Source organism: Apodemus sylvaticus, chromosome 9 (assembly GCF_947179515.1).
Source record: "Apodemus sylvaticus chromosome 9, mApoSyl1.1, whole genome shotgun sequence".
Lineage (NCBI taxonomy): Eukaryota > Metazoa > Chordata > Mammalia > Rodentia > Muridae > Apodemus > Apodemus sylvaticus.
Window position 1 is genome coordinate 32,663,257 of NC_067480.1, and position 18,860 is coordinate 32,682,116.

General features: G+C 39.7%; 1 protein-coding gene across 12 annotated transcripts in view; it reads left to right on the forward strand.

Annotated features, from left to right (window-relative positions):
- The window catches only part of Dock10 (dedicator of cytokinesis 10), a 263,483-nt gene that overhangs the window by 107,932 nt on the left and 136,691 nt on the right, over window positions 1–18,860 (forward strand). For all 12 annotated transcript variants that reach the window (XM_052192769.1, XM_052192770.1, XM_052192771.1 and 9 more), the window contains exon 3: window positions 11,337–11,426. In XM_052192769.1, coding sequence (XP_052048729.1) covers window positions 11,337–11,426 — 90 coding nt within the window. The remainder of the gene's footprint in view (window positions 1–11,336; window positions 11,427–18,860) is intronic.

The following is an 18,860-nucleotide window of genomic DNA, read 5'->3' on the forward strand; positions in this document are numbered from 1 at the left end:
TATTGGCTTAAAATTGTTGGGGATTTTAGTAGTAATCTGGAGAGCTTTTCTTACTCTTTTTTTTATTCGATATATTTTTTATTTACATTTCAAATGTCTTACTCTTTCTTGATCCGTTCTCATTCTTGTCCCATGCATTTTGGCTGGGAAGTCTAGATCCCATGGGAAGTATGCTACCTATTTTCGTATGTCCCATGAGCTAATTGTCGATTTAAATAGTAGAAGGGGGGAAAAATCTAGTTGGTAACACAGAAAACAATGTGAAATGCACGTCCTGGTACCCATGAGCCAAGTTTTCCTTAAGTACTCGGACTGGTTCATCTGATCATTGGCAGTACTTTTATGCTGCAAAGACAGGGCTCTGTGTGGTTGCAGAAGTTTGACATCCAGCACTGTTCTAGCTTAATTTCTGTTACCATCATAAGATATCCTGACCAAAAAAAAAAAAGAGAGAAAAAGAAATCCTAGTGGTGGAAATGGCTCACAGTTCCAGCATTGTCCCTTACCATGGCAGGAACTTAAAGCACGGCACCTTTAGTAGGGGGCTGAGAACACATGCCTGGGTCCTCACTCGCTGCTGGTATTTACACAGCTATTCTTCTTCACTCTTGTACAGTTTAGGGTCCAGCTCGTGAAATGACGTTGCCTGCAATGAACTCACTCTTTATATATTGATTAATAGCACTCAAGATAGGCTCCCATAGACATCCCAAAGGACCCCCCTTGACCTAGATCATTCCCCATCAGGAATCTCCAAAGGATTATAGGTTGTGTCACATTGACAATTATACCTAACTATCACAGGCCCCCCCAAAATTGTATCTTCTTATCCTGCACACACAGTGCGCATGTGCATGCAGACACCCCCCCACACACACACACATACGTACATGCATGAGTGCAAAATACACATACATTGCCCTGATAAAATATAACTGTATTTGTTCTGAACAGTTCCTTTATGCTTTATATGGAGTATAGCTATATCTCTAAACTCCCTGACATCATCTGCCTGCCTCATTCACAGACTCTCTCATAGAAATGTTGCTCAACACCAAAGCAACATACAGTGCTCCTGGAAAGAGTGTCTTTTCCTTGACTCGGCTGGAACCTTGGGATCTCTGCGGTGTGTCTGGGCACTCTTCACCCACCCATCCTAGCAGAAGTGGCAATAAAATGATCACTCTAATCTTAAAGGGTGGATTATGAAGGATCTCATACCTCCCACCTGTCCTTCCAAACATCAGTAATCAGATGAGAAGACCCAGCTCACTTCTGTTTCTATGGTTCCAAGCACCCACACTTCCTGCCGACATGATTCATCGCTTGCTTTGTTTAATCAATATTTATTCAGCACCCATAGGGTGCTGAATATAGAACAATACTTCCTAGAGTCGTGAGACTAACAAGAGAAGCAGGAGCCTTATGCTTTACCAACTCGTGCCCTAATATGGATGACAATGATGATATCGCTTGTGGTTGAATACCAAGAAACAGCAACTGTGTCTGGCGTTTGATACCTCCAAAAGAAAGCATTTGTCTGGCCATGCAGTGATCTTACACTGCAAGCATGAACGTTTTGCCTCTGCACTCTGATGGCATGAGATCCTGCCACCGTCTTTTGCCTTGCTCCCCAGAATGGCCTTCTGGCAGGCCTTTTTGCTTTCTTTATAGACATACATTGACTCATTCACATTCAGCACTCATGGGAAGACTTCAGACTCACAAACCATATAGCCTCGTGCCTCCACAAAAAACCTTCCCCCATGAAACCTCACCCTTCACTCTTCCCTCTGCCCCTGGCTCCTGATGCTCTCCAAGCTCCTGTCTCCCAGCCTTGTAACTGGGTCACCATACAGCGCACCAGACTTTCATTCTGTTCTCACACTTAACAAACCCATTGCCTCAGTGGGACCAGAAAACATCAGCTTTTACATTACTCCTACCATAATCTTGTACTATGAAAAAATCCAGTGTACACGCACGCATTAAATATCCATGTATTCAAAGACAAGTACAACTTCATCACTGAAGCTTTGTCTTTATGTTTTGAAGTTGGCAGTACTAGAAACAGACCAAAAGTAGAGTTGGTCATCAATGTGTGACTCACTAAAGTAGTTAAGGGCTGTAACAGAGGAAGGGGAAGCTGAAGAAGACTTTCAAGGATACAATGAACAATGTTTGATGACTCACAGTAGAAACGAAGATGTTAGAACCATAGATGACTCTCTTGCTGAGCTGAAGGTGCAGAAATCCTGGGATAAAATCATTTGAGTTCAGATGTCTAGAAATGAGGAACACTACAGTCTACATTTTTCCCTGTGCTGCCTATTTAGACAGTGCTCTATTGAAGTTCAACTTTGAGAAATACCTTGCATAGTAGGCTCTACATATATAGCCAGTATGCCAATATGAACATGAGACAATGCTCGTGCTTAAATAGCTGGACTTTCCACCATGAGAAGGGACACATTCATAGTCATAGTTCTCTGCAGTCATTCAATGGGTCAAGTAGCCTGTAGAAGAAGTTACAGCATCTCCTCAGAGCCCACCTTCTTAGTAAGAGTTCAGATTAGTGTTCTAGGACACTCAAGTTCATCTTGCAGTTGTCATTGGTGACAGCCAAAACTGAATGGCAGATTGCACCATGTATCAAGGACTCACAGCTTTTCATAGTATATTTTTAGCAATTGAAAACAACTGGTATTTGGGGACTTCCAGACTTTACCACATGGGCCCTTCTAGGAGAGGAAGTTCAAAGACCTTGCTATAGTTAAAGTTGCAAAGCAGAAAGGTCATAAGTTTTCTTTTTGTCTGAAACAATATTTTACAGGAATCAAGAGTCTTTTTAATCTGTGGCTTTTGAATATAAAAAGCAAACTTTAAATGGCTCATAATGTCTGTATAAGTACATTGCAATTGTGATTTAAAAGCTAAGTAATAGCCTGTATTCAATTAGATTCTTTCTGAGTTATTACATCCCTCTCATTCTAATGAAAAAGTCCTTGACCAGTGATGTAAGCAACCGAAGACAAAATCCAACCATATTCACCTTGACTTTCACTCTTTGTTTCCTTCCAAACAATATGCTATGTGTCAGACGCTTCCAAAAGAAGTGAGGCCTTCAAGCAGGAGTAAATATTAACTCCTCAAACCACACTGTGAATGATGCCATCAGAAAGTCCATGTCGTGTTGTTCAACAGCAAACAATGAAACTGTGTTATTTCCAGGGAAATGCATGGAACTGGACATTGTCATAAGTCTCACAATGACAGCTATTGTATGCTTTCTCTCATATTAAATCCAGAGAGGAAAGATGTGAAATAAAAAGGGAACTATGGGGGTACTTACAAGGGAAAATGGGAAAATAAGAAATGGAGATAGAGAGGGTGAGTGTGATCTAAGTATATTGTATACATAAATAGAGTTGTAATGAAACCTCCTTGAATAATTAGTAAATATTAATTAAAAAGAATAACATATGAAAATAACAAAATTAGGGTAGTGATGCAATTGTAGCTCTTTTTTTTAAAGATTATGTACAGAGAACCTCTCTGTGTTTCCGTGTACCCAGAATGCATGACCACATGAAGCTTTATACATAAATGCTCACAGACGCATAGCCCACAAAGGAAAACAATCCAAATGTTGACCAACTAATAACTAAAAATAATTTGACATATTCAACAATAATAAGGAATGGCATATGGATATGTGCTACAATTTGGATGAACCTTTAATATGTCATGCTATGCCAGTCACAAAATGTTACAAAAATATTTTCCCTGGGAAGATGAAGTAGCACCACTTCTTCCTCATAAGACCCATGGACAAATGAAAGTACTGTTCCATCCAAATCTTCCCTGGGAGCCAATGAGCTTATTGGGCTTAGTTACAGGCCATGAGTGAGAAGGTTGGTAAGAGAATAGGTGACCTAAAAGCCACTGAACTACAAAGTCTCCACACAGCATGGATGATGGCTTCTCCATGGCTACATAGATGGAGCAACTCTCATTATTTTCCTCCACATATATACTCTAGCACATTTCCAAAACCTTTTGGCCATATGCAGTCAAGACTGACTTACATACAAATCACTGGAAAGACTAACTGGACCCTTGGGTAAGGGTCTAGTGACCCTTTGTATGTCCCCATTGCATGAAAGAAGACTTGGTCATGAGACTCATTCGGGTAGGCACAGCTGATCTGATGAATATAACACTCATTTGCTCAGAAGACAGGGCAATATGTCAACCACATAAACATGATTCCACTTAAATGGAACATGGGGCATGGGAAGCAGATTAGTGGTTGGTACTTCTCAGATACTGGGGGAAAGAGAATCTGCTCAAACTGCTAGGAAATAGAATTTCTTGAGTTATGACGAAGACATGCTAAATGTAAATAGGGGTTACGGTTGCACCACTCTGAGTATTCTTAAAATCCAGAGGAAATTGCCCTTGAAAATGATATGTTCTATGGTAGATCAGTTGTATCTCAATAATGCTCTCTTTTATTTAAGGTAGGTTGTTCTAAGTTATGGGGTTAGGAGAAGTGTAGATAGTCATAGAATAACAAAGAATCACTAAAACACATTTATGTTCAAGTGCTTGAAAAGGAATAAATTAAAAGTACCAAAGTAATGATACAGAATATAAAATAAATTCACCATATTTTATGTGTTTAATTTTATTTTGTGTATATTAGTGTTCTGTCTACATGTGTGTTTGTGCATCACATACATGCAGTGTCCAGAAGAGGGCACAGATCCCCTAAAACTGTGAGCTGCCACATTGTGAGCTGTCATTGGGGTGCTTGGAATTGAATCTGAGGCCTCTAGAAGAGCAGCCAGTGCTCTTAATCACTGAGCCATTCCCACAGGCTCTGACTGCATTACTTTTGTAATTTATTCCCAAAGCAGACTTTATGACGCCTGCTGTATTAGTCACTTATCTCATTGCTGAAACAAAATACCCGACAAAGCTGCTTATGGAAGGAAGTGTATATTTTGGCTCACAGTTTGTGAGGGTACAGTCCATATGAGGGAGAAGTCCTGGCAGCAGGAGCTTGAGGCCAACAGCATGCCAACACGGTATCCACAGTCAGGAAGCACAGAGAGATGAATGCCAGTGCTCAGCTTGCTTTCTCCTTTCTGTTCACTCCAAGAACCCCAGCCTATCAGAAGGTGCCACCCATATTTAAGGCGGTGTTCCTGCCTCAATTAAACAAATCTAGATACTCCTTCACAAGTCAGAGGCTCAGAGGTCAACTTATCTAGATAAACCCTCATGGACGAACAGAGACTTGTAAATCCTATGAAGTTGACAAATCCAGATTAACTCCTGGACCTTCTTATACACAATAAAAATGCTCATTTAAAATGATTGCATGCATCAATCAACTGTACCATCTTGGGATTTAAGATGTCTGATGTCTTGACTTTCTGTATGACCCAGATAGTAAATTGTAGAATTTAAGAAAGAGATGAGCTTTGGGTGAACCACAGTTTGTTCTGTTGTGCGTGTGTGTGTGCATGCGTGTGTGTGTGTGTGTGTGTGTGTGTGTGTGTGTGTGTGTGTGTGTGTTTAAGGTCTGGTATCTATTAGAAACCTGAGATCTACAGAGAATAAGTTGAGGATTTCTTGAAAGGAGAAAGACAGATACAAAGAGCCTGCATATGGAAGACTCACTACACTATTATGGCAGAAGCCGTGTGGGCTGCACTGTGGGAAAAGGCATAGAGAGTCAGCCAGGGTGAGCAGGCTACTGTGTCAGCACAGTGCTCTTCCTAGGGGATCACAGCCAACATGCTTCTTCCTTAGCCTCCCCTGCCCATGGTGGGCTTAGCCTGCTGGCCTGAATATAATGATCAGGAGGCATGCAGTGGAGCACAGGCCTGTATGCTGATAAAGCACTTGGTTCTGTCATGGATCACATCTTTCCTTATGCAGAATATACAATTGTGTGAGTCTCAAAAAAAAATTCAATGCTAAAAAAGACAGAAATGGCAACTGCCCAAATCTGATCATGCTATGCTTATGTCAGATTATCATAGGTACTCCATTAAATCTGCAATAATTCAAGTAGCAGTCATTGTTAAAGAAAAGAATGTTTCATCCTTACTTCCTTAGGGAGTAGAAGATGCACCTTGAGTCTAGAGCAGTGGCTCTCAACTGGTGGGTTGCAACCCTCTGAAGGTCGAATATTCGATATCCTGCATCTCAGATATTTACATTATGATTACTAACTGTAGCAAAGGTTGCAGTTATGAAGCAACAACAAAATAATTTTAGGGCTAGGGGTCACTACAACATGAGGAACTGTATTAAAGGGTTACTGTTGTGTTTTATAAAAATATAAGGAGAAGAAGGAATGTGTTTGGTGGACATGTAGTCAGGTGGGGGGAAGGGTTGCCTCTGCAGGCCCATGCTGAGGCATCCCTTCCCTCTGAGGGACCAGGCACAGGAAGGTATGGTATAGAATAGAGTTTATTCATGGCATGGGGAGAGGAGTGAGGGAGTAGAGATAGAGAAACACACACACACACAGAGAGAGGGGGGGGGGGGAGGGAGGAGGAAGAGAGGGGACCAGGAGCAAAGGGATAGGAAGAGCAATTGAGCAAGAGAGAGAGGAGGGGTGGAAGCAACCCCTTTTATAGTGAGTCAGTCATACCTGACTATTTCCAGGTAACTCTAGACAAAATGCCGCATTCCCCCATTTTGGTTTAATTCAAAAAGAAAAATTAGAAAGAGGTGATGGTGGAGCAGGAATATTGTCATTGTGATCTTTAGCTACTTCCTGCTGACTTTGGTATGACATGTCTCTGGGAAACCTAAGAAAATTAGTATGGAGATATTGGTCGGGTCTTAGGAGAGTTGCCTGTATCCTTGCTGTCTTGAGTCTGTGGAACCATCAGTGGATACATTGGAAGGAACTGGACCAGTAGACATGTCTGTTTCAATGAGATTGGGGGTTGCTTCTCTGGAGCTGTCCTGGGTGTACTAAACGCCTAGACTTGACAAGATGCTAACATACACACACACACACACACACACACACACACACCATAAGTACTTATATAAGTATAGAATAAGGTTAAATACGTTTGAGAGAACAATTTTTTTCTTAGGTGTACATTTGAAGATACATTTGAAACCCTTAGGCCTTGGTGGTTGGGGGAGAGCATTAGAAAGGTTGAGAACCACTGGTATAGAAGATGAATCACAGAAAAAGGTGAAAGAGCTCTCCCAGTGCTTTGCTGATCTGAAGGTAAAAGACCTTGAACCTTACTAACATACTTAAGTAGTATAATCACTAAGTTGTCATGCTGGACCTTGTTGGACTGTGATTGCACACTACTTATGGATGGTTCTTCACAGTTTATGCAGCCTATATGCTATGATTTTGTCAAAACTAGAAGAGACTCCTGTAGATAACTTCACAGAGAAGTTATTAAAGAGTCATTTTCACATAGTTAGCAATAAATGAGAAAAAAACACAATGGTGGTGTTACTTTCTGAAAATGTTTATAAAGCAAGTATAGTAAATGTATCTTCTCTGAGAGCTCTCAACTTTGGTGCCTTAATTTCTTAATTTATGTGGCATTTCCTTTTCAGTTCACAGTTAAGCCAGGACAGATCTTAAGCGTGAGTTTTGTGTTCACTGTGGAGTGGCTCCCATCTAAGTTAGAACTGATAGATTATCTTAACCAGCAATCTTTTTTGTCCTTGGCCTTTAACAGCTGGAACCTACCATAGGTACTGATAGAGGGAGCTTTCTCAGCCCTGGGGTAGTAAAAGCAATCCACCCCACACTTTAGCAGTGGCATTTAGCCAACTGAGAAATGGCCCCTGTACACTTAGGCTGAAGTCTAATCTAAAGTCATTTTAGCCTGCAGAGTGGCTTCTGCAACAAAACCACAGAGACTCCTCAGTACAGCACAGAAGGAACTAGAAAGTAACAGACTGCAGTCAAAGATACCAAATTCGTGGGCCTAAAACTGCAAACACAGGCTTGAGGCCATCAGTTCAGAAGAGCTTTCCTTTCCAAGTGCCTGACAATACATCCCTTATAAAACTCTTGCCACCAGATGAAGAGCTCGGCCAAGTGCCAGCTCTGTCTGAGATCTGTTCCATGCTACTGAACTGTACCAATTGTGGAACAGAGCTTTATTAAAGAGAACAGGAAGTCTGTTGCGGCCAAGGCAATTTGTAGTGGTCTGAAAGCACAGACTTCTCAGAAAGGAAATTCTTTTTAAATGTATTAATACCCTTAGCAAGTAGGACTCTTTAACCTCCTATTTTGAACAAGTTACTTGTGCTCTACCGCAAGCACTCTAAACAAATATAAAATAAGTGGAAAGGGACCAAAGTTGTGAAAGATTTAACCTCATGGCCTTTTAGTTGCTTCAGACAAATGTTCCAGTGTTCTACTGAGATAGTTAGCACATGCACACACATGCATGCACACACATGCACAAGCACATTGCCATTCTCATGCCATGTGTGTGTTGTACAAGTATTTGGCATATACAGAAGTTGTGAAATAATGTTCTAGATTTATCACAGGGTTTCATGAGCATGACTCAACTACAATGATGGTCTTATTTAATAAACAATCAGCATCATTTCTTGACCACAGATCACTAGGAATCCTCCAAATCACTGCACATATGATTTGGTGGGTTTCCTAACCCTACTGGAGTAGGTTCTAGCCCCATGGGTTCCATATGAATATTAGCATAAGTATTTTTCTGTCTTTACTATGCTAGGTCACTAACAACAAAGCCATGTGCATATCTTTCCATACTGAACCCAGCTCCTGAAACTTGCTGTTTTGTTTTTTAACCCACTAAAGAAGCCTTTTTCACCAGCCAAGCAGTGATCCTAAGAGGACCATAAGTTTGTGGCATCACTCTGAGCCTTGTTTGGAATCATGTTACTTTCCTTCCCACCAGCCTTAAGGACTATTTTAGAATAGCTGTAGCCGGGCGGTCATGGCACACGTCTGTAATCCCAGTACTCTGGGAGGTAGAGGCAGGCAGATTTCTGAGTCGAGGCCAGCCTGGTCTACAGAGTGAGCTCCAGGACAGCCAGGGCTATATGGAGAAACCCTGTCTTGAAAAACCCAAATCCAAAAAAAAAAACAAACAAACAAAAAAAACAAAAAAACAACAAAAAAACCAGCTGTAATTTAATAAATGAAAATAAAAATAAGGAACTAATGTCATCATTTTTGGAAATGATGTTGACACCCTTTTTTTGTTTAACAATATGACTATGTTGTATTTTTGTAATACTTTCTGAAAACTAAGCAAGTAGCCAGTGTATCTGCAAACAGTGTTGCCAAAGCCACGTTTGGGCTGCTGACAGCTAAACAAGAATCCTCAAGGATCAGTCTAGACAGAGTTATTAGTATTCACAGAGAGACTGACAACAAAGAAGCAGCATGAAGGAGGAAGTGTATAAGGAATTAGAAATGGGACAAGTCCAGATATTGATAACCTGGCTTCATTGCACTCTACACAGAAACAAACACTTCCTGGTCTGTCTGCAGACTTCTGCTTCATCTGCAAGATCTACACTTGCTCTCTTTGTCTGTATTAGGCTTAGTATAGTTGGCAGTACAGCTCTAGCATCCTATACGTGCCAAGACGTCCTGAAGCTTGGTGAGCTTACCCTGCAGCTGTATTTCAAGCCGAGCGTTACTTTTACTGAATGGAGTATCTGGAACACTCCCCCCCCCATTATTTTAATCCTCTGATCTTAGATTCACATGACATTCTTCCTCTTTCACGTGTTGAAACTGATGCTTCTCCACATGCATGAGCGTGTACCTACTTCCAAAGACACTTCCATGTATTGTATGCATTCATATGTGCATGTAGATTGACATATATTGACATAGTACAGACACACACATACCACACTCACAAGCAGCATGCAAACTTATGGCATCTATACATACTATAATAGCACACCCTTTTATGCACAACAACAACAACCACAGGTCTGCACTTACTCTATAGATACACTCATGTGTTACACTAATCACATGTACTCACTGAGCCACTGGACACACCCACTGCTCTTATATACACTCACATGTCCTTACACTGAATACATACTGCATACATACACTTGGAAAAATTCAACAGGTAACAAGCTAAGTGCTCTATTGAACATTAAGGTTTTGGCAGTGACCAAAAAAAAAATTATTTTCCCACATGGGACTATCCTCAGGGCTGAAGGGAACATTTAAAGAAAATCCCAAGTCTGAGATCAGCAATGATCTATGCAACACCACTATTGCTGGCTGAACTGACAGCAGCACCCAGGAGCTGGGAAGATGACATTCCAAGACCCCTCGTGTACCCGTGTTTCCTAAACTAACAGTGGGCTTTGAGATTCTTAGCTGTTCAACCACTAATCCAGAAGAATGCCTTGCATCAGGACCAGTTTAAATAAACTGGAGTTTGCATCATAGAAACTCTCAGGAAGCATTCGTGTTAGGGGGAATGTGTGTGTGTGTGGGGGGGGGGGGGGCGGGTAGAAAGACTCTCAGTGATTGGTACCATGAGTGGGACTGTCAGTTGTTTGCCACAGAACCATGAGAGTGTACCAACTAAAGGAAGCCTGTAGCTGTGATATAATCACTAGAAAAAGAATAAGCCAACAGCTGGAGACAAAGCAAATGAAAACAGCCTTTGAGATTCCAGTCTAAACGTTTCAAGACGGACTTTACATATGTTTATGTGAACCTACTTAATAGGATGCTATTTGTTTAAGTAGCTATTTGTTTGAAAATCCTTTAATTATTTGACAGAAAATAACACTTAAAACATCACCTATTTGTTTCAAAGTCCAAATTTTACTTCTTTCAATTTATTCTAACCTATATGTACACACACACATACACACACACACACATTCACACACTTACTAAAAGGGGCAACATTAGCATGTTGCTATTTACAATAGTATTTTGTAAGTTTTTAAAACTCATTTCAAATTTATTTTAACAGGAACAGCAGGAAAAATAACAAAAGATTCCAACAGAAACAAGTCACAAACACAGATGTTCACATTTTTTCCTCTCAGTAATAAAAGCGATCTTAAAACTTTGGAGTTGCACAGATGAAGCAGTAACTAGGGGAATGGTAGTAGCCATGCTTTTAAGGCTGTTTGGCTCGTTCTTGTTTTATAGGGATTAAAGCAGTAGGGTAGGGGAAACTTCTCTGTCCAACTCTATGACAATCTGTTCTGGTGTTTGTGGGATAGTGGTTCACTCTGCTCTCAAAATGGAAGGCTTAATTTCTTTTCATTGCTCTTCCCAGACAGCCACGGTTCCTTGGGATATCCGAACACTGTATTCGACGGTACCAGAAGAGGCAGAGCACAGGGCAGAGAGTCTGCTGGTGAAAGAGGTAAATGTGGTGCTTTCATTCATCACACTCTAAAATGTTTGCTCCCACCCCCAGCTACTCAGCAGGAAGTATAAGCGTCTCCACTACTATCCTCTGGTGTGCTCATCTGCAAAGGGGAGTTTTACAGATTCTCTCAGTCACAACATCTTTTTTTTTAAATGTTTTTATTTTCTATATTCTTTGTTTACATTCCAAATGATTTCCCCTTTCTGGGATCCCCCCTCCCCATATGTCCCATAAACCTTCTTCTCTCCATCCATTCTCCAATCACCTCCCTCCTTTTTCTCTGTCCTTATATTCCCCTCCAATGCTAGATCAATCCTTTCCAGGATCAGGACCTTCTCCATACTTCTTCATGGGAGTTATTTGTTATGCATTTTGTGCCTTGGGTATTCAGGGCTTCTGGGCTAATTAATATCCACTTATCAGAGATTGCATTCCATGTGTATTCTTTTGTGACTAGATTACCTCACTTAGGATGATATTTTCCAGATCAAACCATTTGCCTAAAAATTTTAAGAATTCATTGTTTCTAATTGCTGAGTAGTATTCCATTGTGTAAATATACCACATTTTCTGTATCCATTCCTCCTTTGAGGGGCATCTGGATTCTTTCCAGCTTCTGGCTATTATAAATAAGGCTGCTATGAACATAATGGAGCATGTGTCTTTATTGCATGCCAGGGAATCCTTTGGGTATATGCCCAGGAGAGGTATAGCAGGGTCCTCCGGAAGTGTCATGTCCAGTTTTCTGAGGAACCGCCAGACTGATTTCCAAAGTGGTTGTACCATCTTACAGCCCCACCAGCAGTGGAGGAGTGTTCCTATTTCTCCACATCCTCGCCAACACCTGCTGTCTCCTGAGTTTTTGACCTTAGCCATTCTGACTGGTGTAAGGTGAAATTTCAGGGTTGTTTTGATTTGCATTTCCCTAATGACTAATGATGTTGAGCACTTCTTAAGGTGCCTCTCGGCCATTCGAATTTCTTCAGGTGAAAATTCTTTGTTTAGATCTGTACCCCATTTTTAATAGGGTTATTTGGTTCCCTGGGGTATAACTTCTTGAGTTCTTTGTATATATTAGATATTAGCCCTCTATCAGATGTAGGGTTGGTGAATATCCTTTCCCAATTTGATGGTTGCCGTTTTGTCCTTTTAACAGTGTCCTTTGCCTTACAGAAACTTTGTAATTTTATGAGGTCCCATTTGTCAATTCTTGCAATCCCACTAAAATCAGGGACAAGACAAGGCTGTCCTCTCTCTCCATATCTTTTCAATATAGTACTTGAAGTTCTAGCTAGAGCAATTAGACAGCATAAGGAGGTCAAGGGGATACAAATTGGAAAGGAAGAAGTCAAATTATCACTATTTGCAGATGACATGATAGTCTACTTAAGAGACCCGAAAACCTCCACCAGAGAACTCCTACAGCTGATAAACAACTTCAGCAAAGTGGCTGGTTATAAAATCAACTCAAGCAAATCAGTTGCCTTCCTATACTCAAAGGATAAGCAGGCTGAGAAAGAAGTTAGGGAAATGACACCCTTCACAATAGCCACAAACAATATAAAGTATCTTGGTGTGACTCTAACCAAACAAGTGAAAGATCTATATGACAAGAACGTCAGGTCTCTGAAGAAGAAAATCGAAGAAGACCTCAGAAATTGGAAAAATCTGCCATGCTCGTGGATCGGCAAGATTAATATAGTTAAAATGGCCATCTTGCCAAAAGTGATATACAGATTCAACGCAATCCCCATCAAAATCCCAACTCAGTTCTTCACAGAGTTAGAAAAAGCAATTCTCAAATTCATCTGGAATAACAAAAAACCCAGGATAGCTAAAACTATTCTCAACAACAAAAGAAATTCTGGGGGAATCAGTATCCCTGACTTCAAGCAATACTACAGAGCAATAGTGTTAAAAACTGCATGGTATTGGCACAGTGACAGACAAGTGGACCAATGGGATAGAATTGAAGATCCAGAAATGAATCCACACACCTATAGTCACTTGATCTTCAACAAAGGAGCCAAAAATATCCAGTGGAAAAAAGATAGCCTTTTCAACAAATGGTGCTGGTTCAATTGGAGGTCAGCATGCAGAAGAATGCAAATTGATCCATTCTTATCTCCATGTACTAAACTTCACTCCAAGTGGATCAAGGACCTCCATGTAAAACCAGACACACTGAAACTAATAGAAAAGAAACTGGGGAAGACCCTAGAGGACATGGGCACGGGAGAAAAGTTCCTGAACAGATCACTAGTCACAACATCTTTAAACCTCTGGGTGGCCCTCCATCCTCCTATAGCCATTTTTGATTATGTGGTAACTCTTCTGTCTTATTCTCTTTCCTTTGTTCTTTTCTTTAAACATCCACACCGAGAAGAGTTTGAATATGTTAATAGAAAGATTAGATTTTGTTTTACTGCTTCAGACAGAACCTGTAAAACCAAGAAGACTGTACTTGATGAGAATGTTGGATTGTAGAGTATGTTTTTAGACATAGAGTTCTCTTGACTGCAATGAAAAGGGGAGACGATAAATTTCTCTGGCCATCGTGACAGACTGGCTTGAATTCAGTTGGTGGAAGAGCTGCCTGGTCTTCTAACCAGACACCAGGCTGCACTCAGCAGCTGAGTACCAGGACTTTACTGGATGAAGCCAGCCCCTCCTTTACACACAGTAATGGGTTAGAGTGCAAACTAACACAGGTTAGCTGGCAGAGGAAGGGTCTGAAAGTCCTGTTTCATTTAAGAAAGTGGTGTATTCTGATTAGGATTCTAATGAAACTTTTATGATACTTAATCAAGCTAGACTGTTTAGCCAGGTCATCTTATATGTCGTTCACCATAACTGCGCGTTCTTTATAAAGACCCCAAATTTGGGTACTGAATTTAGTTCCTGATACCTTCTGGTTTTGTTGTAAAGGAGAACAGAATCTTTGAAGAATATTTCCTTTTCTTACTGCTAATTGCTAATATATTTAACATCTCTGAAGCTATTGATTTCAGTACGAATAACCCTTGCATCAAATTCAGCATGACGATTTTATTTTTAGATTCATAATTACATCATTTTTAAATGATGGGATGTTTCCTTCTTTTCAAATAGGCGTATTACATCCTTAATTTTCGTCTTATCATATTATCTAATATCCCCAAAATAATATTGAATAGTAATGTTAATATTGAACATGCTATTGTCTGATTTATTTTGATTTTAGGGGGGAAGCTATGATAATCTTTGTCATTCTATAAAATACTAGCCTTTATATTGTTATTTAATCGTGATATTGCATGATTGCCTTTTAAGAAATTCCTTTGACATGCTTATGCATGGGTCCCTTTCACCAGAAGACATAATCAATTGATATACCACTTTTCTGATCAAGCTCAGCACTGCAGTAGAGTGAATAAATTCTTTGTACGTTACTTACATCCCTGATATATAATTTCTTATTTATCTTGTGTTGTCACCCTAATAGGCTGTTAGATTCATTACTATTTTGTTATGAGCATTTGCATCTATAGACATGAGTACATGTTGCATGAATTTTACTCATGTTTATAGATGCAAATGTATCCTGTATAAGATGCAAAATGTACCTTACTCTGTTGGTATTACAAAAAAAAATCTACCTCTAAAAATAATAAATTGGGGATACAACAATAGAGGATACAAAAATAGTGGCTAAGAGATTGACAAGACGCTGCTAAAACTTCTGGGGGAACAAATACATAATTTTACAAAGGCACAATGAATGGAGAATTAACCTTATGTAACTTCCATTGATAGCACTGGACGGTCATGAATTCACTGTACAACAAAGAATGTGTACCACCAGCAGCAACAGTAAATGCCATATTCAGTGAGTCAATGCTGAGAATAAAACCAGTGGGGTCAGTTATCACACATGTGAGCAAAGGATATATGTATTTTACCTGCATGGTTCATTGTGCTAACAGCTCCCAAGAATACCAAATTCCCACTTGTACTGAAAGTGTGGCTGGTGGTTAAATATGATCATCTGTCCATGTTCTCAGTGCCAGGAGTTTACTTAGCAATGTTTCCATGGATAGCCATTGCCTATGAGCCAATGAATTCCAAAACCAACTGCTGGACCAGTCAACTTGTTTTCTCAGGTTTTGGATAGTGGTCAGAATTGAAATTTGATACCTCAATAAATTAAGTAAGTTTTCATAAACTGAGAAGCAAATATATCAAAATCAAAAAAGTAGATAAATGTGCTTTTTCTATGTCACAAAATAAATAAAGGGGAAACAATAGTGTCTGGGGCAGGTGAATAACCAGCAAATAAGAGAGACTGCACCCAGAGGCCCCACGGAAGGGCATGCAGCTCAACAAAAACTTCATCCTCCAGTGCCGAGGAAGGTCTGTTTCTCTTATTACCTAAGTAAGAAATTCCACAAGAATAAACATTTACATTACAAAAAAAATGAAACAAAAGTTACAAAAGGGTAGGAGAACATTTTAAAATGGAAGCAAGGATTGACAAATTTAACTCTGTAAAAGTTTAAATTTCAGTATGATAACTAGTATCTTAAAAAAAATAATCAAGCCATCACCTACAACTCTTTATATCTTCTAAAATATACAGGAGGCATATAAATTCCTAACACTCAAAAATTTAAAAGATATTTATTTTAGTTTATATGTATGTGTGTCTGTGTGAGCTGAGATGTTCCCTGTACATACATAGGTGGTTATGGAAACAGGCAACAGATTTCACAGAACATGAATTTTATGCCACTGTAAAATGGTAGTCATGGGTGCTAGGAACTAAATGTGGGTGTTCTGCAAGAGCACTTAGAGCACTTAACCACTAGGCTATTTCTCCAATATTCAGAACGCTACAGATTTTAATATGAAAAAGACAACCCAAGGGAATATGTCCAAAAGACAGCTGTAGGTAGGTAGATATGGTTAGGCAAGAACCAAGTCTATGTTCTACATACTTGTGGCCTTGGAAACACAGATTGAAGTTAAATTCTCATGTGACAGCTGGAGCACAAAATTAAGATGAAAATATTTAATATGGTGACAGTAAAGGGGAAATGCCCTTGTCACACGGTTCAAAATAATTCTATAGCATCTGAAGTGTGATCCACAAGTAACCTTAGAGTATCAGGTGTGTGTGTGTGTGTGTGTGTATACATGTGTGAGTATATATGTATGTGTATATGTATATGTGTTTAGATATGCAAACAAACATAAATATATGCAGATATAATTACAAGCATGTATACTGCTGATTTGGAAATTTTTAAATATCAATAGGAATTCTGTTTAAAACATTTTATTAGCATATCTATGTTTTGTAATATTACACAGTCAATAAAATATGTATGTTTAAAAGCCATGAATGGTGGTATTTAATGGCAGCACTCACAGAGCAGAGGCAGGTGGATCTCTGATTTTGAGGCCAGTATGGTCTACAGAGGGATTTCTAGGATAGCCAAGGTTTCAGACAAGCCCTGTCTCAGAAATCAAGTGTGTGTTTATGTGTGTGTGTGTGTGTTTCTATATGCATATATAGATACATATGTATTTATCTCTTTGAATGTCTGTGACACATTGTTATGAGAAAAAAAGCTAGTCACAGATTATGGAATATGATATTTCTAAAGACATAAAACTCCTAAGTCCATGCATAAATATGCAATATTAGGTCTTGTAGGGCAAGGATAAACAAAAGTGAATTTTTCAATTAAAAATACTTTCTGAGTAATTAATTCAAACTTATTTTTAAATGCTGTCAGAATTGGAACCCAAGTGCATGGTCAATTAACCCAAATCCCACGACCGGTTCTAAAGTTCCTCCACTAATCTTTAATGTCTTTTATGTCTCTGTCACCTGGAAACCACGTGTGTTCAGTGTCCCCCGGGCATGTGGGATCCTCAAAGTCTGAAATTCTGTGTTTCCAGAGCTGCTGTACTTCTGCTTCCAATGTCGCTCACTTTTGCAATTCACTAAAAAAGTCACCTTTCTTTTTTTTTTATTTGATATATTTTTTTATTTACATTTAAAATTATTTCCCCTTTTCTGGCCCCCCACTCCCCAAACGTCCCATAAGCCCCCTTTCATCCCCCTGTTCTCCCACCCACCACTTCCCACTTCCCTGTTCTGGTTTTGCCCTATACTGCTACACTGAGTCTTTCCAGAACCAGGGGCCATTCCTCCGTTCTTCTTGGACATCATTTGATGTGTGGATTATGTTTTGGGTATTCCAGTTTTCTAGGTTAATATCCACTTATTAGTGAGTGCATACCATAATTGCTCTTTTGAAACTGGGTTACCTCACTTAGCATGATGTTCTCCAGCTCCATCCATTTGCCTAAGAATTTCATGAATTCATTGTTTCTAATGACTGAATAGTACTCCATTGTGTATATATTCCACATTTTTTTTTTGCATCCATTCTTCTGTTGAGGGATACCTGGGTTCTTTCCAGCTTCTGGCTATTATAAATAGGGCTGCTATGAACATAGTGGAGCATGCATCCTTATTACATGCTGGGGAATCCTCTGGGTATATGCCCAGGAGTGGTATAGCAGGATCTTCTAGAAGTGAGGTGCCCAGTATTCTGAGGAACCACCAGACTGATTTCCAGAGTGGTTGTACCAAATTGCAACCCCACCAGCAGTGGAGGAGTGTTCCTCTTTCTCCACATCCTTGCCAACACCTGCTGACTCCTGAATTTTTAATCTTAGTCATTCTGACTGGTGTAAGGTGAAATCTCAGGGTTGCTTTGATTTGCATTTCCCTAATGACTAATGAAGTTGAGCATTTTTAAGATGCTTCTCTGCCCTCCGAAGTTCTTCAAGTGAAAATTCTTTGTTTAACTCTGTACCCCATTTTTAATAGGGTTATTTGGTTTTCTGGGGTCTAACTTCTTGAGTTCTTTGTATATATTGGATATTAGCCCTCTTTCTGATGTAGGGTTTGTGAAGATATTTTCCCAATCTGTTTGTTGCCAATTTGTCCTTTTGATGGTGTCCTTTGCCTTACAGAAACTTTGTAATTTTATGAGGTCCCATTTGTCAATTCTTGATCTTAGAGCATACGCTATTGGTGATCTGTTCAGAAACTTTCCCCTTGTACCAATGTCCTCAAGGGTCTTCCCCAGTTTCTTTTCTATTAGCTTCAGAGTGTCTGGCTTTATGTGGAGGTCCTTGATCCATTTGGAGTTGAGCTTAGTATAAGGAGACAAGGATGGATCAATTCTCATTCTTCTGCATGCTGACCTCCAGTTGAATCAGCACCATTTGTTGAAAAGGCTATCTTTTTCCATTGGATGTTTTCAGCCCTTTGTCGAGGATCAAGTGACCATAGCTGTGTGGGTTCATTTCTGGATCTTCAATCCTGTTCCATTGATCCACCTGCCTGTCACTGTACAATACCATGCA